Source organism: Biomphalaria glabrata, chromosome 10 (genome assembly GCF_947242115.1).
Source record: "Biomphalaria glabrata chromosome 10, xgBioGlab47.1, whole genome shotgun sequence".
In the NCBI taxonomy this organism is placed as follows: Eukaryota; Metazoa; Mollusca; class Gastropoda; family Planorbidae; genus Biomphalaria; species Biomphalaria glabrata.
Genome location: NC_074720.1, coordinates 36,982,001 through 37,009,361, shown reverse-complemented (window position 1 = coordinate 37,009,361; position 27,361 = coordinate 36,982,001). Strand labels below are relative to the sequence as shown.

The window sequence follows — 27,361 nt, the reverse complement described above, 5'->3', positions numbered from 1 at the left end:
AATTCACAAAACCTGATGGAAAGCAAATCCTTACATTAAAGCTTAAAACACTGCTTTTTAAGTTTATATGAAGTCTGGGACAAAGCTCAGGATATTTTGAGGGATCTTTTTAAATTCTATTTTTTATCGGTTTTTACAAAAGGGCATTTATTTTTTCACTTTGGTGTCACCCCAAAGTTCTCAACTAGTCAAGAGTCATGGGCACAGGCGCAGTGACTCCTAATGGTCGTTGGCCCGGGTTCATTGAACCCCTTCACACCATGGATGCTACGCCACTGCTGAGGGGCCGCATAAAAAATCAGTTGCAAAACAGCCTTCTAGTTTTATGTAAATTAGAAACAATACAATAGATTACAATAATTAATATCATACCTGTCCCTTAGCTAAATTTGGAGCACTATTTGCTAATTACAAATTACTTTGATTACGCATTATTTTTTTTTGTCCTGATGCTTGACATCTTTTCTGGGATACAAGTTTATTAATGTCAAGTTCAAGTTTGTTTGCCACTGACACTTTCATCACTGATGACACATAGTGATCAGATATTCTCCAACGGTGAGGTGTTTTTGTAGCTTTCATGATGGAAATAAAAACTGCTCGCAGAGATCAGTGCTTGCAAACATAGCAAGAATTCTGGCTGCAAGTTTACGCAATTCAATGTACCGTTCAGGTAAATAACTGTAAAATTTTGGCACAGCTACTTCTTTACACTTCGATTTCAACAAAAAATCTAACTGCTATTCTATCAGCTCTAGTTGCTCATTACCAGCAGCATTTTCAGCAGCAAATGAGAATGAAGATACAAACAATGAAAATTCTTGCTCGTATGAAACGAAGTCACGAAAACGGTCATTGAAAGCATCTACTAACGATTCCAGGTGTAAGACATATATACCTAATGTTATAGCCGTATTTAATCTTTTTAGTAACTGACACGTTGAGAAGTGAACAAGATTTTCTATTCATATTTGGTTTATCCATAGTCGTAATTTTGCTTGAAAGCACTTCACATGATCACACGCAGTTGTGACAATTTTGTCTCTACTTTAAAGTTTCAAATTCAAGTCTTGCAGGTGACCAGTGAAATCAAGTGTAAATGCCAAATCCCGAACCCATTAGTCAGTTTGAAAATGTTCAACAGGTTCACCTTTCATGTTCAGAAACAATACAATTTCCTCAAGCAGTTCAAAACATTTCTTCAATACTTTATGACACGAGAGCCAGCGGACTTCTATGTAGAAGGGAACACAATCAAATTCATGTTCAATGTCATCCAGAAACATAAAAAATTGGCAATGATTTAAACCACGGGGACGAATAAAATTGAGAGCGACTGATACCGGTCTTATGACATGTTGGAACTGTAATTACTGTGTGCAGAATGCAAAATGAGCAAATTTAAAATTACCGGTAGCATCAGTCTCACTTATTTTTGCAAGTAGCTTCGTATCAAAACAATTTCAGTACATGGTTTGTGCGCCTTTCGTTGTTAGATTAGCTAGCTTTACCAAAGATAAATTGTACTGCAATATCACCAGTTATTTCTCAAAAACACCCTCGCTTGTTGTGGTGTTATGTATAGAACAGAGCTCAAGTAGCTCCTTGTGTATCTCAAAATTCCTGTCACAGCCAACTGTGCTACACCCGTTACATCAGTTGACTCATAGAGAGCCAATGAAAATAATTCAAAATCAACTATTTTGCTCTTTAAATGTTCATGCAAGCTGACAGACATGTCATTTATTCTATATGCCACAGTGTTCCTAGATAATGCTATTTCTTTGAATGCTTTCACCTTTACTGGACAAATTACTTCGGCTTTAACGACAAACTCCTTCATAAAATCACATTCACTAAATGATTAGGTATGGCTTGCAATTAAGTTGGGCAAAATGTAGCTTGCTCTAATTATAGACTCACTCTCGTTGTTCAGTTTAACAAAAACTAATTCAAGTAGCTTGTCATCTCTTTTTTCCAGGGTAATAGTTTAACACAATTTGATATTTTTTTAGGTGGCCAAACGGGCCGTATGCAAAGTGGTCGCGGCCCCCAAACACAATGTTTGACATGCCTGATGTAATGAAAGGTCAACTATTTCTGTGGCCTACGGTTAACGAGGGTGTCATGTGGCCAGCAAAACGACCAACCGCCTTTACTTATCCCCAACTAATGTCAGGTACGCATTAGAGCTGGGTGGACTCAGAGGCGCCCAACGATCCCGAAAAAAAAATTCCAAGTCTTCACCAAGATTCGAACGCGGGACCCTCGGTTTGGAAGTCAAGCGCTTTACCGCTCATCCACAGCGCCTCTGAGTTGACGTAGTGTTCGCATACAATTAATCTCTGGCTGGATGTCTATAAGTCACTGTCGTGGGTATGCTCCAGGTCGAGCAAATGATCCATGCGAGATCATATTATCATGTTTTAACGGCAACATCTGAAGGGAAGAACTCCACATTTACAATCCTATCTGAATACTGTAAATTTATTTATTTATTTTGATATCAAACAAAAAAAAATTAATTACCACTATATTAATTAACTAGTAGGCCTAGCTTAATTTTTTGATGGATTCATGTTGTTTTTTTTAGGAACAATGAATAAGTTTGTGTCAAGTTTCAACTTGATCCAAGAATGTAAGGGAGATAAAAAAAAATAACGTGCTCAAAATGTGAACTAGACAGACAGACAGATTGAGTTGATATAAGCTTTGTGAAAAATCATACCACAATGACACTTATTATTAAGGAAGAGTAGTCCTACGCAAGTCTACGCCCATGTATCAAACTGTATGCATGTGCAGAATACTTCGCTCGAGGTTCCTATTGATCAAAGACATGTACTATTTACTAGATATCTAGCTAGGTCTGCGAGCTCAGATGCAAATGGGGTGATGTGGAACAATAGGAGTTCAATAAGTGTATCAAAAGTCATCCTTTAATCGCAACTCCTTTATTCGCACCGTTTTTAATGGAAGACATCTAAAGCTACCGGTAATAAAAAAAAAAACAAAAAACAATCACACATAATGAATCTGAGTGAGCCTAATAAACATAGATGAATATAGTTATTATAAATTAAAATCTTATTTTATAAATTACAGACGTTCCTTTAAAAGAAAAGATACTTTGTTCTAAGCGTATCGATGAGTATTGAATTAATTTAGTCAGGGCCGGCATTGGATAATTGGAGGCCCTAGGCAAGGTTAATTTCGAGGCCCCAAATGAAATAAAAAAAAAAAAAAGAATAAAAAGAAACAGCGAAAAAATAAAATTATGCAATTTATTAAAAACCTGCCCGTCTATATCTAAATCGACAAATAACTTAAATTTCAGAACTAGAGACAGCTACATCAGAATGTATAGAGTCATAGTGTTCTACTATGCAGTGGCGTCACTAGGAAGGGTGTCACCCGGTGCAGTCAGCTCAGGGTGTCATTCCCCGCCCCCTCCCTTTAATTTTTTTTGTTTTGCTTGTTGCGCTGTAATACATCTAGTTTATAATGACCTACGTTATTTGATTGTTCAACAACTACAAAATGAGTATCTATGAAATTTTAAAATTTACTTGTTTACTACAATGTATCTGCAGTTCACAGGTTTGTGTAGTCATGTGAAACTCTGCACGCTTCCTTGATCTTTGCAATCGAAAATATTGTCATTAATCTATACTTCAGTTTTGCAACAGTGTAACCATAAGTAAATTACACTGTTTTTTTTCTGGATTTTAAACTTGAAAACTTATCATTAACTTGATCAGAGTTAATGTCTTTAACGATCTAATTTTTAATCTAATTCCCCGTTTGTGAAAATGTCGTTTGTTTCTGTCTCATAAAGTTCTTAATTATAAGTTTAAAAATCCTTTTTCACAACACTCCATGGATAAGTAGATGGTAAGAAACGGTTGAAGGCTTTTGTTCAATGATTTTGAGATATTTTTTAAGGTCTTAGTGGCGATTGAATTATGCCTTGTCAACTTTTACTTTCTTCAAGAATAACTTTTGCTGCCTTTTGATTGCTCCAAATTTATCTGCTACATCCATGATTGCTTCCGGTAGGAGTTGAAGCTCAGAGTTAAAAAAAACAACAACGATCAATGCACATAAGAATGAACCTCTTGTTCTCTTCTTAAACAATGAGTCAGGCATCTAGTGACTGCTCGATTGACATTTTCTCCTGTTTTAAATTTTTTTTTTCTTTTGAATCACATTGCTTTTTTTTTTTATTTAGAAGAGCCTTTTTTTTATAACACTTTGCGCTAACGTGTTGTGTTTTTGTTAAAGAAAAGGTTTAACAGTCAACACATTGTCAATAGTTTAAAGATATGCCTACTCGACCTTCTAGTACATCTTTCACCCAATAAAAATAATAAAGTAAAGATTGGTAAAATAAAAGATCTTAATTATTATGCTTCGCCTCTAGAGGTAATAATTTCAGAACGAAAAAAAGTATTTCAATCGTATCACAAAATGATAGGAAAAAAGCTAATTTCTGACAAGGAATTTTGAACACGTATACTGAGTAAGTGTTATACACATCTATTACATGTTGTGACAAGTCAAAAACTCGCTGTCAGAGTCACTCTAAATTATCACAGCATTAATTATTATTTTTCATTATTTATTTATTTTATTTTAATTATTTCCCCATCCTACCCCGAAATTCTTCACCCACGCCACCTTTTCCGCTCCAGGCTAGACTTAGTTGACCACATTGGAGATAGCTAGGCCACGTCTTTCGAGTTATCTTCCCTTGACCGGGGCAAAGATACGCACAGACTTTGATCTTATCGACAGGATGTCTGACGGCCGCGGTTTACACCACCTTGGTTTGAATGCAAGCTAATCCTTCTCCCCCCCCCCCCTTCTCTCACGTCTCTCTTTGATCTAAGAGATTACCCTGGTCAACACACCGCGTGATATTCCAAGGTGCGGCTCCCACCTCGAGTCAAATTCACCCACGTGTATGATAATTCTTAGCCTAGGACATTTCCTGTGCCCGCCCACATTTTCCAGGCATATATAAAGTAGATCCAAATCAAATCAGACTCTCTTTCATTTCTCATTCGAGCTGAGCTATCGAGTCTGGACTATATCATTTATTCTCCCTCCTAGAGGAATACCCGGTGGTAAGCCGAACTTAATCACAAGTTCCATCTTAATTGCTCTGTGTATATTTCCATTGGATTTTATCATGTGTATTTTGCTTAGTTCATTTATATTTAATTAGTGCATTGTGTATTTCTCACTGGCGTAAGTAGAAAACATAAACATGTGCTATGTATATATTTTAGTATTGCATTAATCTATTAATGCTACGTTGCTCAATTGATCATTGATGCAACCATGTATATATTTATACACCTTATTTTATTTCCTTTATCTCGGTTGATCGCCTTGATGATTTTACTATCGCACTAATACTGCGCTTAGAAAGGAGATATGAGTTATCTCCCCTGTATTGAATTATCTCCCCTTTACTCATTTTACCCTAATGAGAGTTGCGCCGCTTGAACGGACACACCATTCAAGCGCGCTCCATTGTTCTCGACCCACGGTCATATGTAAACAATCATCTGGGTCGCTGACCACCGCCCAATTCAACCCCCCCCCCTTTTCTTTCTCTATCCACCTGTGTTGTTTATTTGAGATTATTATTTCCCCTTTTATGTACATTTTTATATTATTACTTTCCCTTTTATGTACCTTTTATATTGCTACTAGCAGCCATCTATTATTCCAAATCCCATTTGTCATCATCTCCCCTTTTGTGCTCAAAAGCAATCGTACCAATCTGACGAATGCACCTCAGTCGAGGGCATCGATAAGATGCATGAGAGACATGTCCTAACTTGTCTTTGTTTATCCGCAGCCTCCCTCAGGTGTCTGCCCATTGCCTATTTACCTGCCTATTTATCGGATTACTTACCTGCCTATTTGCCTACTGGCCTATCTATGTGCTTAGTGCTATTCAGCACTGCACTTTCCTATTGAGTATCACCTACCGCCTACGGAGATCTACTCAATTCTACTACTTGGCGCTATCGGCATTGCCCGCCTATTCGACAGCCCACCTGTCAAGCTATTAGGCGCGACGTCCCTATAGAGTCAGATCTGTGCGAGACGTCATAGCTACGCCAACCCTCGGCAACTCACTGGACATATCCTGTCAACTACGCTGCCCACGGCAGATCAGCTCTGCCCGCAGTATCCTTGTGCCCACGGTAGCCGGCCACCCGCCCTACTGTGCCCACTACAGATATTAGATTTTGGGGATTGAGACTCCACAAGAACTATATCACCGGCGTCCCTCTATCCGCTAGAGCGCCACCTCCAGCTGCAGAACCTTAAGCCAGGACACAGCCAGCTGCGACATCAACAGGAATACCAGCTAAGTCAGAGGACAAAGTGACATACTCTTATTAGGTGCTACAGTGATGATCAAAATACCTTACTAATTAGAGATAGATGCAAACCCTCCCCCTTTTATTCTTATATGTATATTTATGTAAATAAATATTCTTTTATTTTAACTTTTGTATCTATCTTTCATTGCTTTGTCTCGCTGCGTGCCTGCTCCCGATTCATATGCTGATAAGTGGGGGTGTGATAGCTTTAAAAATAATCATCCCCTAGACATAAAACGTGCCAGACACACGTCACATTTCCCCACCTGTCACATTTTGGCGAGCCCGTCCGTGGATTTAACCCATAGTACAGCAGGCACGAACAGGCAGCAATAACTAAATTCCATATCAATATTTTTTTTCCTTAAAATATTTATAAGTTTCATCACTTCGCATTATCAAGAGTGTCACTTCTGTCATATTTTATTTATTACTATTGTTGCATTTCATGTGTAATATTTCATTGCAGGAATTTGTGATTAACTTAGGCAGACACCACATTCCTTTTGCACTCTTCCCTATAACTTCTAAGTAATTGCTTTCAGCAGCTCCTTCCTCGTCCCCACCTCTTACTCTATATTCTGCTTTATCCCCCTTATTACCCGCCCCTCATCATTATGGCCAGCGGCACACGCTCGAAAGCGGACTCTGACATGAAGCAGAAATTAGCTGAATTGAAGGATTTCGCAGCCACCGTATTTGACGATGAGGCAGAACGGAAAGAATATGTGAGAGCACAATATGAGGCGTTGAGAAGACAGGAAGACGAAAAGGAAGAAAAAAGAAAGGAAGACGAAAAGGAAGAAAGGAGATTAGCAAGGGAGCATGAAATAGCTATGGAAAGGGAGAGAAGGGAAACAGACACAGCTAAAGAAAGAGAAAGAAAGGAAGCTGAAATAGCTATTGCCAGAGAAAGAGAAAGAAAGGAAGCTGAAATAGCTATCGCTAAAGAAGTCACCGAGCGGGAAAAGGAAATAACTCTGAGGGAGAAGGAGAAACAAATTACAGCGAGAGAAAAGATAGCCGCGGACAAAGAGAACGAGGCCGCCCGCCAGGCTTCTTCCGAGTCTCGCCCAGCTAGCCCAGCATCAATTCAAAGTTCCTTGAACGGTCTACCCCACATGCCAATGGAGCACTTCGACGACAAGACAGAGAACATCGAAGTTTATCTTGTCCGATTTGAGGAAGTAGCACGCTTTTACGGTCTGCCAGAGGAGAAATGGTGCTTCCGGCTATCCCAATGCCTCCGAGGCAAAGCCTACGAGGTTTACTCCAAACTTCCCTCCGGCCAGAGAGAGGACTACACAGCCCTCAAACAGGCGCTACTCGTCCAGTTCGAGTTGACCGCCGAGGCCTACCACAAAAAGTTCAGAAGTTCCCGCCTCGAACGCAGAGAGACCTACGGCAACCTCTGCGAGAGGCTGGACAAGTACCTTGTCAGGTGGCACGCTCTCAGCCAATTGCCAGAGACTTTTGATGGCCTAGCATGCCTCATACTCTCTGAGCAGCTGTTAGAATGCATGTCCCCGGAGGTCAGAGTTTATGTCAAGGAGCAACAAGCAACTGCACCCGCTGACATAGCTTCCGCCGCTGACCGGTACTTGAACGCCCGTAAGGACTTAAAAGTAAAGCAACCGCGACAGACCAGCAAACAGACCAACCAACTTCCCCTGCTCAATCCAACCTTCCTCCTAAAACTCCCCAGCACAACCAGGCACCAGGCCGGCAATCAGCCCCTAATAACCACAGTAACCGCCCCAACCACCTGTCTCGCTATAACCAGGCTAACTACTCTCAGCGTGACTCACGTCATAGCGCGCGTGACAGTAGACCCACTCCACAACGGCAGCAGCAGGCCCCACGGACCCTATCTACGGTGACGCCAGTCTCTCAACCCTCCGCGATCGATCTTTCTGACCAACCGGAGGAGGACACATACTTCGTCTCCACGATGGCCGTGGCTCCTCAACCCACTGCCACTGAACTCGGCCAACCAGAACTCCCACCCGTGCCACCTCACCCCACCTCTTCTCCTCCGGGAGTAGAGAACATTCTGGCCAACGGTGTTGAAGTCTTGGGCCTTTACGACTCAGGCTGTTCGTTCGGCGCGGTTATAAATAGAACGCTGATTGACCCATCGGATCTCACTGGTGGAACAGTGACAATCCAGTCCATAGACCGTGGCACTCCTCCGCAGGTTCTACCTGTCGCGAGGGTACACGTGGAGTGCAGATACGTACATGGCACCATCGACGCCGCCGTCATGGACACGCCAGTATATGACTTCATTCTAGGCTCCAAATATGTCCCTCTTGGAGTAGTCCATAAGCCATACTTCTCTCTGCCCGTCGGTAGATCGACGAAGCAGAAACGTGGCAGCAACCAGCTGGTTGGAAGCCCTGGTCGCCTCGCTAACACGCCTAGTCCCGACTCATCAGCGAAGCTCAAACCGCTTTGCCCTGGCATTGACTCTGCTAGGAAGTCACGAGTTAGGTCGTTTACCCGCGCTCGTGAGGGTCTACTTGACCCATGCTACTCAGCCAAAATCATGCAACATTCCTCTGACATTGACAGTGTCAGAATGCCCCGAGATAAGATGAACCCTTGCTCTCGTGGACTCACTCCTCTTCATGGCTCCTCAGCCACCATTCCGAATCAACCTCCCCCTGGCAGTGATAGTGTCAGGAAGTCACGAGGTAAGCCGAACCCTCGCGCTCGTGAAGACTCTTCTCACCCTGGCTCCTCAGCCACCATTCAATATCAACCTTCCCCTGGCATTGACCGTGTCAGGAAGCCACGATGTAAGCCAAGTTATCGCAATCGTGGGGACGTTCTCCGGCAGAACTCCACATTCTTTGTCAGGCCACTCTTCCCTGACATTGATCGTGTCAGACGATACCGAGGTAAGCTGACTACTTACTCTCGTGAAGAAGCGCCTCACAGCGGCTTCGGAGGTAAGCCCCAACGAGCACACGTGCCTCGGGCACCCCGCCTAAGCCCCAATCACACTCCCCAATCCGCCCCAGGAAGGAATGATTACTCACCCAATCGCCCAGTCTACTCTCCCAAGCGACCCCATATGTTTCACTCAGGTGACTATATACACAGGGACGGGAAGTAGACCACGGACAGACTTGGACAGACTCTCCTCCTGGCATGGCTACCCCTTATTTTTCCAGATTTTTTTTTCTAATGCTGTGATAACAACTGATCTTAAAGTTAGAGTGACATCAGTCTGCTCGCACTTTATGGATCTTTCTGCGATAGATCCATCTTGGCGGCGGCGTATGTGACAAGTCAAAAACTCGCTGTCAGAGTCACTCTAAATTATCACAGCATTAATTATTATTTTTCATTATTTATTTATTTTATTTTAATTATTTCCCCATCCTACCCCGAAATTCTTCACCCACGCCACCTTTTCCGCTCCAGGCTAGACTTAGTTGACCACATTGGAGATAGCTAGGCCACGTCTTTCGAGTTATCTTCCCTTGACCGGGGCAAAGATACGCACAGACTTTGATCTTATCGACAGGATGTCTGACGGCCGCGGTTTACACCACCTTGGTTTGAATGCAAGCTAATCCTTCTCCCCCCCCCCCTTCTCTCACGTCTCTCTTTGATCTAAGAGATTACCCTGGTCAACACACCGCGTGATATTCCAAGGTGCGGCTCCCACCTCGAGTCAAATTCACCCACGTGTATGATAATTCTTAGCCTAGGACATTTCCTGTGCCCGCCCACATTTTCCAGGCATATATAAAGTAGATCCAAATCAAATCAGACTCTCTTTCATTTCTCATTCGAGCTGAGCTATCGAGTCTGGACTATATCATTTATTCTCCCTCCTAGAGGAATACCCGGTGGTAAGCCGAACTTAATCACAAGTTCCATCTTAATTGCTCTGTGTATATTTCCATTGGATTTTATCATGTGTATTTTGCTTAGTTCATTTATATTTAATTAGTGCATTGTGTATTTCTCACTGGCGTAAGTAGAAAACATAAACATGTGCTATGTATATATTTTAGTATTGCATTAATCTATTAATGCTACGTTGCTCAATTGATCATTGATGCAACCATGTATATATTTATACACCTTATTTTATTTCCTTTATCTCGGTTGATCGCCTTGATGATTTTACTATCGCACTAATACTGCGCTTAGAAAGGAGATATGAGTTATCTCCCCTGTATTGAATTATCTCCCCTTTACTCATTTTACCCTAATGAGAGTTGCGCCGCTTGAACGGACACACCATTCAAGCGCGCTCCATTGTTCTCGACCCACGGTCATATGTAAACAATCATCTGGGTCGCTGACCACCGCCCAATTCAACCCCCCCCCCTTTTCTTTCTCTATCCACCTGTGTTGTTTATTTGAGATTATTATTTCCCCTTTTATGTACATTTTTATATTATTACTTTCCCTTTTATGTACCTTTTATATTGCTACTAGCAGCCATCTATTATTCCAAATCCCATTTGTCATCATCTCCCCTTTTGTGCTCAAAAGCAATCGTACCAATCTGACGAATGCACCTCAGTCGAGGGCATCGATAAGATGCATGAGAGACATGTCCTAACTTGTCTTTGTTTATCCGCAGCCTCCCTCAGGTGTCTGCCCATTGCCTATTTACCTGCCTATTTATCGGATTACTTACCTGCCTATTTGCCTACTGGCCTATCTATGTGCTTAGTGCTATTCAGCACTGCACTTTCCTATTGAGTATCACCTACCGCCTACGGAGATCTACTCAATTCTACTACTTGGCGCTATCGGCATTGCCCGCCTATTCGACAGCCCACCTGTCAAGCTATTAGGCGCGACGTCCCTATAGAGTCAGATCTGTGCGAGACGTCATAGCTACGCCAACCCTCGGCAACTCACTGGACATATCCTGTCAACTACGCTGCCCACGGCAGATCAGCTCTGCCCGCAGTATCCTTGTGCCCACGGTAGCCGGCCACCCGCCCTACTGTGCCCACTACAGATATTAGATTTTGGGGATTGAGACTCCACAAGAACTATATCACCGGCGTCCCTCTATCCGCTAGAGCGCCACCTCCAGCTGCAGAACCTTAAGCCAGGACACAGCCAGCTGCGACATCAACAGGAATACCAGCTAAGTCAGAGGACAAAGTGACATACTCTTATTAGGTGCTACAGTGATGATCAAAATACCTTACTAATTAGAGATAGATGCAAACCCTCCCCCTTTTATTCTTATATGTATATTTATGTAAATAAATATTCTTTTATTTTAACTTTTGTATCTATCTTTCATTGCTTTGTCTCGCTGCGTGCCTGCTCCCGATTCATATGCTGATAAGTGGGGGTGTGATAGCTTTAAAAATAATCATCCCCTAGACATAAAACGTGCCAGACACACGTCACATTTCCCCACCTGTCACATTTTGGCGAGCCCGTCCGTGGATTTAACCCATAGTACAGCAGGCACGAACAGGCAGCAATAACTAAATTCCATATCAATATTTTTTTTCCTTAAAATATTTATAAGTTTCATCACTTCGCATTATCAAGAGTGTCACTTCTGTCATATTTTATTTATTACTATTGTTGCATTTCATGTGTAATATTTCATTGCAGGAATTTGTGATTAACTTAGGCAGACACCACATTCCTTTTGCACTCTTCCCTATAACTTCTAAGTAATTGCTTTCAGCAGCTCCTTCCTCGTCCCCACCTCTTACTCTATATTCTGCTTTATCCCCCTTATTACCCGCCCCTCATCATTATGGCCAGCGGCACACGCTCGAAAGCGGACTCTGACATGAAGCAGAAATTAGCTGAATTGAAGGATTTCGCAGCCACCGTATTTGACGATGAGGCAGAACGGAAAGAATATGTGAGAGCACAATATGAGGCGTTGAGAAGACAGGAAGACGAAAAGGAAGAAAAAAGAAAGGAAGACGAAAAGGAAGAAAGGAGATTAGCAAGGGAGCATGAAATAGCTATGGAAAGGGAGAGAAGGGAAACAGACACAGCTAAAGAAAGAGAAAGAAAGGAAGCTGAAATAGCTATTGCCAGAGAAAGAGAAAGAAAGGAAGCTGAAATAGCTATCGCTAAAGAAGTCACCGAGCGGGAAAAGGAAATAACTCTGAGGGAGAAGGAGAAACAAATTACAGCGAGAGAAAAGATAGCCGCGGACAAAGAGAACGAGGCCGCCCGCCAGGCTTCTTCCGAGTCTCGCCCAGCTAGCCCAGCATCAATTCAAAGTTCCTTGAACGGTCTACCCCACATGCCAATGGAGCACTTCGACGACAAGACAGAGAACATCGAAGTTTATCTTGTCCGATTTGAGGAAGTAGCACGCTTTTACGGTCTGCCAGAGGAGAAATGGTGCTTCCGGCTATCCCAATGCCTCCGAGGCAAAGCCTACGAGGTTTACTCCAAACTTCCCTCCGGCCAGAGAGAGGACTACACAGCCCTCAAACAGGCGCTACTCGTCCAGTTCGAGTTGACCGCCGAGGCCTACCACAAAAAGTTCAGAAGTTCCCGCCTCGAACGCAGAGAGACCTACGGCAACCTCTGCGAGAGGCTGGACAAGTACCTTGTCAGGTGGCACGCTCTCAGCCAATTGCCAGAGACTTTTGATGGCCTAGCATGCCTCATACTCTCTGAGCAGCTGTTAGAATGCATGTCCCCGGAGGTCAGAGTTTATGTCAAGGAGCAACAAGCAACTGCACCCGCTGACATAGCTTCCGCCGCTGACCGGTACTTGAACGCCCGTAAGGACTTAAAAGTAAAGCAACCGCGACAGACCAGCAAACAGACCAACCAACTTCCCCTGCTCAATCCAACCTTCCTCCTAAAACTCCCCAGCACAACCAGGCACCAGGCCGGCAATCAGCCCCTAATAACCACAGTAACCGCCCCAACCACCTGTCTCGCTATAACCAGGCTAACTACTCTCAGCGTGACTCACGTCATAGCGCGCGTGACAGTAGACCCACTCCACAACGGCAGCAGCAGGCCCCACGGACCCTATCTACGGTGACGCCAGTCTCTCAACCCTCCGCGATCGATCTTTCTGACCAACCGGAGGAGGACACATACTTCGTCTCCACGATGGCCGTGGCTCCTCAACCCACTGCCACTGAACTCGGCCAACCAGAACTCCCACCCGTGCCACCTCACCCCACCTCTTCTCCTCCGGGAGTAGAGAACATTCTGGCCAACGGTGTTGAAGTCTTGGGCCTTTACGACTCAGGCTGTTCGTTCGGCGCGGTTATAAATAGAACGCTGATTGACCCATCGGATCTCACTGGTGGAACAGTGACAATCCAGTCCATAGACCGTGGCACTCCTCCGCAGGTTCTACCTGTCGCGAGGGTACACGTGGAGTGCAGATACGTACATGGCACCATCGACGCCGCCGTCATGGACACGCCAGTATATGACTTCATTCTAGGCTCCAAATATGTCCCTCTTGGAGTAGTCCATAAGCCATACTTCTCTCTGCCCGTCGGTAGATCGACGAAGCAGAAACGTGGCAGCAACCAGCTGGTTGGAAGCCCTGGTCGCCTCGCTAACACGCCTAGTCCCGACTCATCAGCGAAGCTCAAACCGCTTTGCCCTGGCATTGACTCTGCTAGGAAGTCACGAGTTAGGTCGTTTACCCGCGCTCGTGAGGGTCTACTTGACCCATGCTACTCAGCCAAAATCATGCAACATTCCTCTGACATTGACAGTGTCAGAATGCCCCGAGATAAGATGAACCCTTGCTCTCGTGGACTCACTCCTCTTCATGGCTCCTCAGCCACCATTCCGAATCAACCTCCCCCTGGCAGTGATAGTGTCAGGAAGTCACGAGGTAAGCCGAACCCTCGCGCTCGTGAAGACTCTTCTCACCCTGGCTCCTCAGCCACCATTCAATATCAACCTTCCCCTGGCATTGACCGTGTCAGGAAGCCACGATGTAAGCCAAGTTATCGCAATCGTGGGGACGTTCTCCGGCAGAACTCCACATTCTTTGTCAGGCCACTCTTCCCTGACATTGATCGTGTCAGACGATACCGAGGTAAGCTGACTACTTACTCTCGTGAAGAAGCGCCTCACAGCGGCTTCGGAGGTAAGCCCCAACGAGCACACGTGCCTCGGGCACCCCGCCTAAGCCCCAATCACACTCCCCAATCCGCCCCAGGAAGGAATGATTACTCACCCAATCGCCCAGTCTACTCTCCCAAGCGACCCCATATGTTTCACTCAGGTGACTATATACACAGGGACGGGAAGTAGACCACGGACAGACTTGGACAGACTCTCCTCCTGGCATGGCTACCCCTTATTTTTCCAGATTTTTTTTTCTAATGCTGTGATAACAACTGATCTTAAAGTTAGAGTGACATCAGTCTGCTCGCACTTTATGGATCTTTCTGCGATAGATCCATCTTGGCGGCGGCGTATGTGACAAGTCAAAAACTCGCTGTCAGAGTCACTCTAAATTATCACAGCATTAATTATTATTTTTCATTATTTATTTATTTTATTTTAATTATTTCCCCATCCTACCCCGAAATTCTTCACCCACGCCACCTTTTCCGCTCCAGGCTAGACTTAGTTGACCACATTGGAGATAGCTAGGCCACGTCTTTCGAGTTATCTTCCCTTGACCGGGGCAAAGATACGCACAGACTTTGATCTTATCGACAGGATGTCTGACGGCCGCGGTTTACACCACCTTGGTTTGAATGCAAGCTAATCCTTCTCCCCCCCCCCCTTCTCTCACGTCTCTCTTTGATCTAAGAGATTACCCTGGTCAACACACCGCGTGATATTCCAAGGTGCGGCTCCCACCTCGAGTCAAATTCACCCACGTGTATGATAATTCTTAGCCTAGGACATTTCCTGTGCCCGCCCACATTTTCCAGGCATATATAAAGTAGATCCAAATCAAATCAGACTCTCTTTCATTTCTCATTCGAGCTGAGCTATCGAGTCTGGACTATATCATTTATTCTCCCTCCTAGAGGAATACCCGGTGGTAAGCCGAACTTAATCACAAGTTCCATCTTAATTGCTCTGTGTATATTTCCATTGGATTTTATCATGTGTATTTTGCTTAGTTCATTTATATTTAATTAGTGCATTGTGTATTTCTCACTGGCGTAAGTAGAAAACATAAACATGTGCTATGTATATATTTTAGTATTGCATTAATCTATTAATGCTACGTTGCTCAATTGATCATTGATGCAACCATGTATATATTTATACACCTTATTTTATTTCCTTTATCTCGGTTGATCGCCTTGATGATTTTACTATCGCACTAATACTGCGCTTAGAAAGGAGATATGAGTTATCTCCCCTGTATTGAATTATCTCCCCTTTACTCATTTTACCCTAATGAGAGTTGCGCCGCTTGAACGGACACACCATTCAAGCGCGCTCCATTGTTCTCGACCCACGGTCATATGTAAACAATCATCTGGGTCGCTGACCACCGCCCAATTCAACCCCCCCCCCTTTTCTTTCTCTATCCACCTGTGTTGTTTATTTGAGATTATTATTTCCCCTTTTATGTACATTTTTATATTATTACTTTCCCTTTTATGTACCTTTTATATTGCTACTAGCAGCCATCTATTATTCCAAATCCCATTTGTCATCATCTCCCCTTTTGTGCTCAAAAGCAATCGTACCAATCTGACGAATGCACCTCAGTCGAGGGCATCGATAAGATGCATGAGAGACATGTCCTAACTTGTCTTTGTTTATCCGCAGCCTCCCTCAGGTGTCTGCCCATTGCCTATTTACCTGCCTATTTATCGGATTACTTACCTGCCTATTTGCCTACTGGCCTATCTATGTGCTTAGTGCTATTCAGCACTGCACTTTCCTATTGAGTATCACCTACCGCCTACGGAGATCTACTCAATTCTACTACTTGGCGCTATCGGCATTGCCCGCCTATTCGACAGCCCACCTGTCAAGCTATTAGGCGCGACGTCCCTATAGAGTCAGATCTGTGCGAGACGTCATAGCTACGCCAACCCTCGGCAACTCACTGGACATATCCTGTCAACTACGCTGCCCACGGCAGATCAGCTCTGCCCGCAGTATCCTTGTGCCCACGGTAGCCGGCCACCCGCCCTACTGTGCCCACTACAGATATTAGATTTTGGGGATTGAGACTCCACAAGAACTATATCACCGGCGTCCCTCTATCCGCTAGAGCGCCACCTCCAGCTGCAGAACCTTAAGCCAGGACACAGCCAGCTGCGACATCAACAGGAATACCAGCTAAGTCAGAGGACAAAGTGACATACTCTTATTAGGTGCTACAGTGATGATCAAAATACCTTACTAATTAGAGATAGATGCAAACCCTCCCCCTTTTATTCTTATATGTATATTTATGTAAATAAATATTCTTTTATTTTAACTTTTGTATCTATCTTTCATTGCTTTGTCTCGCTGCGTGCCTGCTCCCGATTCATATGCTGATAAGTGGGGGTGTGATAGCTTTAAAAATAATCATCCCCTAGACATAAAACGTGCCAGACACACGTCACATTTCCCCACCTGTCACACATGTCTTTTCTGTTGGTTCTTAATAAATTTAAGTTAAACAGTGACTATTGGTTGGCATCCTTATATTACAGTATTAGCTACAAAGTCAATAGATTCGATTAAAACATTTTTGTTTTTAATCAAAGCAGTGTTCATATACATACATGCAGCTGGTAAACATCTGAAAGTAAGGTTTCACGTTGTTTTTTTTCCCCACGTTTTTGTTGATATAATAAGTATGATATAGCATTTTAAACCTTTTGATAGAATTAAACAATTAACATATGTTTAGTTGAAATGAAAAAACAAAGTATGTAGATCTATTTATTAATTTTGAATAGCATGTTCCCTTTCGTTTATTTTTTTAATTGTCAGTTATTCACAAAGTGCATTATTTACTTGGGTGTCACCCGGTGCGGACTGCACCCCCCGCTTCCCCTTAGTGACGCCACTGCTACTATGTTTGACTCGGCTTGAGATCTCATCCAAGTTCCCACCAATTGGATGCCCTTGGCAGCTTCCTAGTTTGTCTATGCTTAAAGCCGGCCCTGATATCTAGTCGTGCATACAGTAGAGACTTAAAACAGTCAAACTATGCCGTTGTTAGACAAAGCTATTAAAGCGCACAACTCGAATAAGAGGATGCCTATTATTAAAACGTGTTGGTACATTCTCGAATTATTTTCCACCGCAGGCATGAATGACTTGTGGAGTACACAAATCTGTCTGCTCTTTAGTACATCCTACTTTATGCTTTGTCATCGTCTTCACGGCCGTATAAAAATAGCTGATATCTTCCAGACCAGAATAAACTGGTTACATTTTTTTTTCGCTAGCTGTGACCTCTGAGCGTACACGCCAGCTAGACTACACGATAGTGATTTAGATCTAGCTGTGTTTTTTTTTTCTTCCTGTCAGACGCAGACGCAGGACAATAATTGTAAGTATATGTGTATCGTGTTTTTCTATAATAATAATCTTAGCCTTTTTAATAAGATTTTATATTGGAGTTTATGTCTTGCTTGGGGAAAGATCTAGATCTAGACCTCTATTTGCATTTTGCATTATAGATTTATCTTGATTACACACCGTTTGCATTTAGAAATGCGTTGTAGATCTAGATTGTGTAGTATTTGGTGACAGTGTGTGTGTGTGTGAACTAGTGTATCCAGGATGTGACGTAATTTATAGCAGACACTTTGATTTTTTGATGTAGCTTAGCAACAAGATGTCTCCTCACATCTTTCTTCTGACATTCTAGTTACGTTCTATTGAAGAACAGCGGACAAAGGTTATGCTTGCTCTGGGCGTGGCAAAATATGTAGGTCACAGCTGAGGCTGCGTAGCCACGGGAAATAATGCATTCCTCATTAATCTTTGGACTCGAAGACAAGCCTTATTATTATGGAAGAACACTATTATCATAATGTCATGATTCATTTAAAGTAAAAATGCACACAGTAATAGCTAATCTAGCATTACATCTAAAATCTACCAACTTTCTCCTGTAAGGGGACAGGCCTGTATTAACAGACAAGACAGTTGACAAAACAGTAGACATGATATTAGATTCTAAGTTTCTAACTGACCTAGATCTGTCTACTTTTTATTGACCAGTTAGAAAAAAAATCCTTTATCACTCTAGTTATTGACGTTGGAGTACAACTTTGAAGGAAAGAAAAACTAAAGCCTATCTGAAAGATAAGGGCAGAATGGTAGTTATTTGAAGCAGCTATACTTCTCAGCCCAGACTCAGCCGAAGGGGGTGGTGACAACTAAAATACTTTGGGATCCTAAAAAAACTATGAAGATTTTGGATACTACCAGAAGTCAGTGTTGCTGCCACATCAGAAGAGAAATCCCGAAGTGAACACTGTTGAGGAGGCAGGCAGGAAATTTGTTTCCCTTTAACTAATTCCCATTTTGGCAGTGCCAGTCAGTGAGTGTTAGCTTAAAAGGTAGATAGCTACCTACAGGTTTTGAAGTTACGTCTGTATTTTAAAAGATAAGAAGATAGGATAAATTATATGTAAAATTCTAGTGGGCCAATCGTGTAATGTGATTTTGCTTGTGGTCAATTCCCTGTGTTATAAACCTGCAGTTTTTTTTTTCAACCTCTTAAAGACAGTTTCTCAGGAGTATTGACTGCTGACTGCCACTGATATGTATTTGACTGAAAACAGAATTTGTACAAATGTGGTTCACGAGCTCTGGGTGAAAAACGTTTCCCTAGGTACATCTGGTGCATCTGGAACATCTGGTACATCTGGTGCATTTGGTACCGGTACATCTGGTGAATCTAGTACATCTGGTACATCTGGTGCATCTGGTGTATCTGGTACATCTTGTAAATCTGATACATCTTGTGCATCTTGTACATCTGGTACATCTGGTACATCTGGTGCATCTGGTACATCTGGTACATCTGGTGTATCTGGTACATCTTGTAAATCTGATACATCTTGTACATCTTGTACATCTGGTACATCTGGTACATCTGGTGCATCTGGTACATCTGGTACATCTGGTGTATCTGGTACATCTTGTAAATCTGGTGTATCTGGTGCATCTGGAACATCTAGTACATCTGGTACATCTGGTGCATCTGGTACATCTGGTGCATCTGGTACATCTGGTACATCTGGTGTATCTGGTGCATCTGGTAAATCTGGTACATCTGGTGCATCTGGTGCATCTGGAACATCTAGTACATCTAGTACATCTGGTACATTTGGTACATCTGGTACATCTGGTGCATCTGGTACATCTGGTACATCTGGTGTATCTGGTGCATCTGGAACATCTAGTACATCTGGTACATCTGGTGTATCTGGTGCATCTGGTAAATCTGGTACATCTGGTGCATCTGGTACATCTGGTGCATCTGGTACATCTGGTACATCTGGAGCATCTGGTACATCTGGTGCATCTGGTACATCTGGTGCATCTGGAACATCTTGTACATCTGGTACATCTGGTGCACCTGGTGCATCTGGAACATCTGGTACATCTGGTAAATCTGAGGCATCTGGTACTGGTACATCTGATGAATCTTGTACATCTGGTACATCTTGTACATCTAGTACATCTGGTGTATCTGTTACATCTAGTACATCTAGTACAGCTGGTGTATCTGGTACATCTGGTACATCTGGTGCATCTGGTACATCTGGTGCATCTGGTACATCTGGTACATCTGGAGCATCTGGTACATCTGGTGCATCTGGTACATCTGGTGCATCTGGTACATCTGGTACATCTGGTGCATCTGGTACATCTAGTGTATCTGGTACATCTGGTGCATCTGGTACATCTGGTACATCTGGTACATCTGGTGCATCTGGTACATCTGGTGTATCTGGTACATCTGGTACATCTAGTGTATCTGGTGTATCTGTTACATCTGGTACATCTGGTGTATCTGGTTCATCTGGTGTATCTGGTACATCTGGTACATCTGGTACATCTGGTGCATCTGGTACATCTGGTACATCTGGTACACCTGGTGCATCTTGTACATCTGGTACATCTTGTACATCTGGTACACCTGGTGCATCTGGTACATCTGGTACATCTGGTACATCTTGTACATCTGGTACATCTGGTACATTTGGTACATCTGGTGCATCTGGTGCATCTGGTACATCTGGTACATATGGTGCATCTGGTGCATCTGGAACATCTAGTATATCTGGTACATCTGCTGTATCTGGTGCATCTGGTAAATCTGATACATCTTGTGCATCTTGTACATCTGGTACATCTGCTGCACCTGGTGCATCTGGAACATCTGGTACATCTGGTGCATCTGAGGCATCTGGTACTGGTACATCTGATGAATCTTGTACATCTGGTACATCTTGTACATCTAGTACATCTGGTGTATCTGTTACATCTAGTACATCTGGTGTATCTGTTACATCTGGTGTATCTGGTACATCTGGTACATCTGGTGCATCTGGTACATCTGGTGCATCTGGTACATCTGGAGCATCTGGTACATCTGGTGCATCTGGTGCATCTGGTACATCTGGTGCATCTGGTACATCTGGTACATCTGGTGCATCTGGTACATCTAGTGTATCTGGTACATCTGGTGCATCTGGTACATCTGGTGCATCTGGTACATCTGGTGTATCTGGTACATCTGGTACATCTGGTGTATCTGGTGTATCTGTTACATCTGGTACATCTGGTGTATCTGGTTCATCTGGTACATCTGGTGTATCTGGTACATCTGGTACATCTGGTACATCTGGTACATCTGGTACATCTGGTACACCTGGTGCATCTTGTACATTTGGTACATCTTGTACATCTGGTACACCTGGTGCATCTGGTACATCTGGTACATCTTGTACATCTGGTACATCTGGTGCATCTGGTACATCTGGTGTATCTGGTACATCTGTTAAATCTGGTGCATCTGGTACATCTGGTGCATCTGGTACACATGGTTCATCTTGTACATCTGGTACATCTTGTACATCTGGTGCATCTGGTACATCTTGTACATCTGGTGCATCTGGTACATCTGGTACATCTGGTACATCTGGTACATCTGGTACATCTGGCACATCTGGTGCATCTGGTCCCTAGGTACATCTGGTGCATCTGGTACATCTGGTACATCTGGTACATCTGGTGCATATGGTGCATATGGTGCATCTGGTGCATGTTGTACATCTGGTACATCTGGTGCATCTGGTACATCTGGTGCATGTGGTACATCTGGTGCACCTGGTGCATCTGGTACATCTGGTACATCTGGTGCATCTAGTAGATTTGGTACATCTGGTGCATCTGGTACATCTGGTGCATCTGATACATCTGGTACATCTGGTGCTAATGGTTAAGATGCTTATATCGTCTTAACTCTTGTCTATCTGGGTGCATTCTTTTACCCGTTTTTTTTTCCATTTCCCATTCTCGAATCAATTTGAAATGTTGCACAATGATTCATAGTCGAAGACAATAGATGAATCAATGAAAACATTAACCAAAATAGTTAAACAAGAGCGTTCTAAGAATACCAAAATTCAAAACCCCCAGCCTTCACCGAGATTTGAACATGGGGCCTGTTAAACAAATAGTTAAACAAAGGGTGCTAATTAAATAATTTTTGTAGGGGAGATAAATATTGCAGTATTTATACATTTGTCAGTCATTGTGTGGTGCTTTCCCTTCGTTTCGCTTAAACCAAAAAGTATCTTGCTGTTTTCTGCGGTAGCTACATGTTGTTATTGAAGCTGCTTGGTCGTGCGGTTTGCGCGCTGGACTGTCGTTCAGATTTATCGATGGTCCCGGGTTCAAACCCTTCCCGCTCCAACCCCCCGTCGTCTTGCGGGAGGTTTCGACTAGGAAGTAATTATCTTCAACTCTGAAGGAACATCCGAAACATGTAAAATATTTTACAAACATTTTTACAAATAAATCAGATGCTGTCGGATTTTTTAAATGTTGGCATATAATCATAGACATATATAATATATTGCAAAAAGGAAACGGAAATGGAGTTCACTGCTCCTTCCATATGTAACAAACTTTAAAAAAAAATATTAGTATCAATCTGTATACTAAATATATTTAAAAGAAAAAGTGGATTTCTTTATTTTATTCTAAATTAATATCACGTTCTTTGAGAAAATAGTGCTGTATCGCAAAATCACATGCTTTATTAACAATGAGGACCCTTGGTAGACTTTCGCTAGTATGCCTTATGTAATATGAAACTATCAGATAGAAATACTTTAAGCCGAGATGCTTGTTATCTTCATTTCACATAGACAATTTTTGGAATGACGCAGAATAAATCAATTTTAAAGGAATCAATTGGCTTTTGGCTTTCTAGTTTTTATATTGCATTGTTCCTTTTTACGAAAAAAAATTCTATAAATAGTAACACAATTGTACGAATTTTTTTTTTGTTTGGTTTCAGATAAAGACAAAATGGCCGATGCTAAAAGCTTTAAAGTCTTTTACTTTGATATCGACGGTCGCGCCGAAGTGCTCAGACTCATTTTAACATATGCAGGCAAAGAATTTGAGGACGTCAGGCTGTCCATGGACAAGTGGCTAGAACTCAAGCCCACAACTCCCTTCGGCCAGGTCCCCGTGCTGGAGATTGACGGCAAGAAAAAGGCGCAGTCCATCGCTCTGGCTGCCTTCCTCGCCCGGGAGTTCAAGCTGTACGGGAAAGACAACTGGGACGCCCTGACTATCGACACCGTGGCTCAGCTGGCTGAAGATCTGATCCAGTCCTACTTCAGATTCTTGCGCGAGAGCGATCCGGTCAAAAAAGAAGCTATCGTGACGGAGGTCAAAACAGAGGTAGGCCCCAAATTCATGGGCTTCTTCGAGTCGCTGCTGAAAGAGAACGGCACAGGGTTCTTCGTCGGGAACGACATCACCTTGGCGGACATCATCATTTACGACATTGCTACCGGCTTCTTGAAGGTCACTTTTGAAGCCATCGACAATTTCCCTCTCGTGAAAAAACTGGTGGACACGGTCGGAGACAATGAGAGAATCAAGAAATACGTGTCAGACAGAAAGTGATTGAATGGTTTATGGTGGACAAGCTATTACATATTAATTATGCTGTTATGTGTTCTTAGCGTCATATGTTGAAGTGAATGCCGCTGTGGTGCTTGAATATAATTTTTATTTTTATTATTTCTCGTAAAAGAAAAGTTGCAATAAAATTTGTAACAAAGTTAGTTACTTTAATCACTTGTGGTTTAGTGAGCTGTACGTCTGCTCCAGATAGAGGGTATCAACAATGATATGTACCATATGTATTCTTTGCAGCGTACTTTTCATAGACATATGTTATATCTAGACTGGACATGGAGATCATTTAACACAACAAAAAATGTGATTTAAAAAAAAAATTGAAACAAGGCGTTGTTTTATAAAGTAGTTATAAGAAGTAAAGTCTTTTTTTCAACCCTAACCTATATAACATATTATTTAATTTTTAGATCTAGATCTAATAATTGAACATCAAAAATAAGAGTACTTTCGTCTCATAATTATTATTTTTTAGATACATAATCTAGAAAGATCTAGATAATCAATCTATTTAAATGTACATAAGATGATTAAAATCAACAGACATGAATTATTTCGATCTAGGATTTTTGAACTATTATCTCTATGGAAACTAACAGGAGATGGCTTTGTTTCATATATTAGCGTGAATATATAGTTCTATGATTAATAGCCCATTCTAAAGAAAATCAGAGAAATGATTTTGCATTATTTCTAAACATTGAAAACTAAAGATCATTACTTTTCCAAGACAGAAAAGATTGAGTGGGGCGACTTCCCTTAGAGCTTGAAAAAGAGTTTACGTACATAAAAATCAATATATATATAGGTCTGTGAATCGATCAATCGCGGATAAGAATTTGTTTCCGGTTTCCAGTCTAGTATAATATATAAGTCTATGGTACTTTTATTATATATCTGTCTCGGCTACTTATGCATGATTTTCATCCGGTGTACAGATAAAGGAATGGACGGGTCTGCCATTTATAGAGGTTCTACCCATGGCAAAACATATAAATGGAGAAAGACGGTCGACAAATCTTGCGTGGTGCCCCAACGGTCCAACAGACTAAGGGATTGGTGAAGCTGAAGGTGTACAGATAAATAATCATTGATACGAGATGTATTGAAAAAAGCAAATGATAATTTTGTGTGTGCGACTTTTAACACTGTAGAATCAAATACACGAAAGTTTACGTTTTTATTAAAAGTATTCCAGATATTGTTCACCAATATATCATGGTCACCCAAATGGCCCTGCTACAGAAACAGCAAACAATTGATCTTAGCCCAAAATGATTAAATGCTCTGCTAAATATCTCGACTCAATTCCTGGAACTTCCGCTAAAAGTTGATCTTCACTAAATGGATATTTCGATAAAATAAGTACTTCCTTAGTGGAGCATGACACCGGCGCCTTCGACTTAGGGGTCACGGAGGTCACGATGACACCCTCATTAACCGTGGGGAGACAGAAACAGATGACCTTTACATCTTTGCCCCATAGATCGCAAGGTCTGAAAGGAGAACTTTACTTTTGCTAATATCAATGAGACTTAACTCCTAAATGTACTTTAATGAATAAACGTTGCTAATTACATCGTCTAGCGGGCATGGTGGCTGAGTGGGTAAAGAGCTTGGCTTTCGATCTGAGGAGTCTCAGGTTCGAATCCTGGTGAAGACTGGAATTTATAACCTCGGGATTTTTAGGACGCTTCTGAGTCCACACTCCGTTAAATGGGTACCTGCCATTTGTTAGGGAAAGAAAATGCGGTTGGTTATTGTGCTGGCCAGGTGGCATCCTCGTTAACCGTTGGCCACAGGAACTAAATTTTACATCATCTGCCCAAAAGATCGCAATGCCTAAAAGGGGCGCTTCACTTTATTTATAGCGTCTATGTTCGTAACCAATCCAGATACCCGCCGACCATTATGTTATGTTATGGCTGAATCTTAACGAAGCTCTACTGAACATCTAATTTAGCAGGCAAACATTACAATCTAGTGGGTCATCCAGTTCACTGAATCCTAAGCTTTGTTAGATAAGGGTGCTGGGAGCGTACCGTCCGTCTAGGACAGGATGACATTCTCTCCGCCCAATTATCTTCCCTATTGAAACAATTAGAGAAATATCATTGCACCGGCCAAACAACAGTTAATTTAGACAAGGTCAACTAGAAAATTGTCCAATAGCTATTCTTTGACCTTAGCTTGACCTTGACCCGAGCTGGTGTCTCCTTTTTATACCACCCTCACCCCCCGCTCTTGATCTAGCATAGCACACGTCTATTTCCTTACGCCCTACACAACGCTGCCAGACTTTGATAACAAGTACAGTATGCTCTAAAAATAACAAGTGGGCTTGGAATTGTTTGTTCTGATAAGCTGAGCTACCAATTTAGTAGTTTTGATACAAAATCTCGTCCAAATACTTCTCATGAGAATATAGCTCAATGACCCTTCTACGATATTACAAGTGCTGTTTTTTTTTTAAATATATATATTTGGAGTTGTCACCGTTATTTTAAAAAGGCAAGCTGGGCGGAAGATACTTGTTTGACACATGGTCATATGTTGTAAATATGTAGGTTAGAACTAGATCTGAGTAGCAACGTGAGAAATTTTGGACTGGAAGGCATTGCCCGATAAGCGGAGGGATAGAACACAGCGAGAGAGAGAGAGAGAGAGAGAACCAGAAGGCATTGCATTGTTTTTTTGCGCAAAGTTTTGTCAACAAGTCCCCCCCCCCCCTTTTCACGGGTAAAGAAAATCTGCCAAGCGTATTTCTATCTGCCGACTTCAGGGAGAGGTATTTTTTAGCTTCAAACCCCGCTGAAAAAAAAAAGGGAGGGGGGGGTTAAACTCAAAATCCCCTTTGGCTACCCTCATAGCATTTTGAGTGCATAATTTGCGTTTTTTTTTTCATATTGAAGAGATATTTTTTAGCTTCAAACCCCGCTGGAGGAGGGTTTAAACTCAAAACCCCCTTTGGCTAAAATAATAGAATTTTGAGTGTGTAATTCGCTTTTTTTTATATTGAAGAGGTGTTTTTTAGTTGCAAACCCCGCTGGAGGGGGTTTTAAAGACAAAATCTCTCTTGGCTACGCTCATAGAATCTGGTGACTGATCTATGGATAGTCTTATATTGAAGAGGTTTTTTTTTCTCGTAAATTTCGGAGGGGGTTTTAAAATCAAAATCTCCCTTAGCTATGCTATTGTAATTTGGGTATTGCATTTTTTTTGTTTTGTTTTATAGAAGAGGGGGGTTTAACTGCAAAAACCCCTGGTAGGGGATTTTAAACTCAAAACCCACTTGGCTGCGCTGGGGCAAGTGATGGTTTAGTATTAAAATCTCACCTAAAATAAACAAAATCAAAGCAAAAAATCAGTCAATAATATATATATATATATATATATATATATATATATATATATATATATATATATATATATATATATATATATATATATATATATATATATATATATGGAGGCATGGAGCGAGTGTCATTGGCCTTGCTTTTCTTCTCTGGCGTTTTTCTTCTGCCAGCACTGTTCTCGTCCTCAGCAATTTGTGCGCCGGTTTAAAAAGTTTTCAATGCTGAAGGCTTTCAGAGAAGCTTTAAGGGTGACCCTAAGGCGTTTTCTTTGTCCATCTTGTCAGCGCTTTTCTTCTCTTAATTGGCCATACACGACTCGTTAAGGGATGCGGCCGTCTTCCATTCTGCAGCTGGAACTGGATCTGGATTGTGTGGACTCTTTGCAGATCACTACGGACGATAGCTTTGTTTGCATCAGATGTGACAAAGTATGCCGGTTGCCGCTGGGTCTGCACTCATTCTTAATCTTCGTATTCCAAG

General features: G+C 42.2%; 2 protein-coding genes across 2 annotated transcripts; one reads left to right on the top strand and one right to left on the bottom strand.

Moving 5' to 3' along the window:
* Positions 1-17,699: 17,699 nt before the first annotated feature.
* Positions 17,700-23,668, top strand: LOC106058645 (probable glutathione S-transferase 7). The gene is made up of 2 exons (XM_013216103.2): positions 17,700-17,889; positions 22,888-23,668. Exon 2 carries the CDS (start codon positions 22,899-22,901, stop codon positions 23,505-23,507), a length of 609 nt encoding a protein of 202 aa, XP_013071557.2. The 5' UTR covers positions 17,700-17,889; positions 22,888-22,898; the 3' UTR covers positions 23,508-23,668.
* Positions 19,151-22,117, bottom strand: LOC106069517 (titin-like). Its single transcript, XM_056043226.1, has 3 exons — positions 22,105-22,117; positions 21,634-21,794; positions 19,151-21,544 (listed from the first exon to the last, which is right to left on the bottom strand). Exons 1-3 carry the CDS (start codon positions 22,115-22,117, stop codon positions 19,151-19,153), a joined length of 2,568 nt encoding a protein of 855 aa, XP_055899201.1.
* Positions 23,669-27,361: the final 3,693 nt, after the last annotated feature.

Coding starts and splice junctions, on each gene's coding strand:
- LOC106069517 (XM_056043226.1), bottom strand. Junction 21,545..21,633: donor ATGCACCAGATGTACCAGAT/GTACAACATGCA, acceptor AGATGTACCTAG/GGACCAGATGCACCAGATGT.
- LOC106058645 (XM_013216103.2), top strand. CDS start 22,899: ATGGCCGATGCTAAAAGCTTTAAAGTCTTTTACTTTGATATCGACGGT.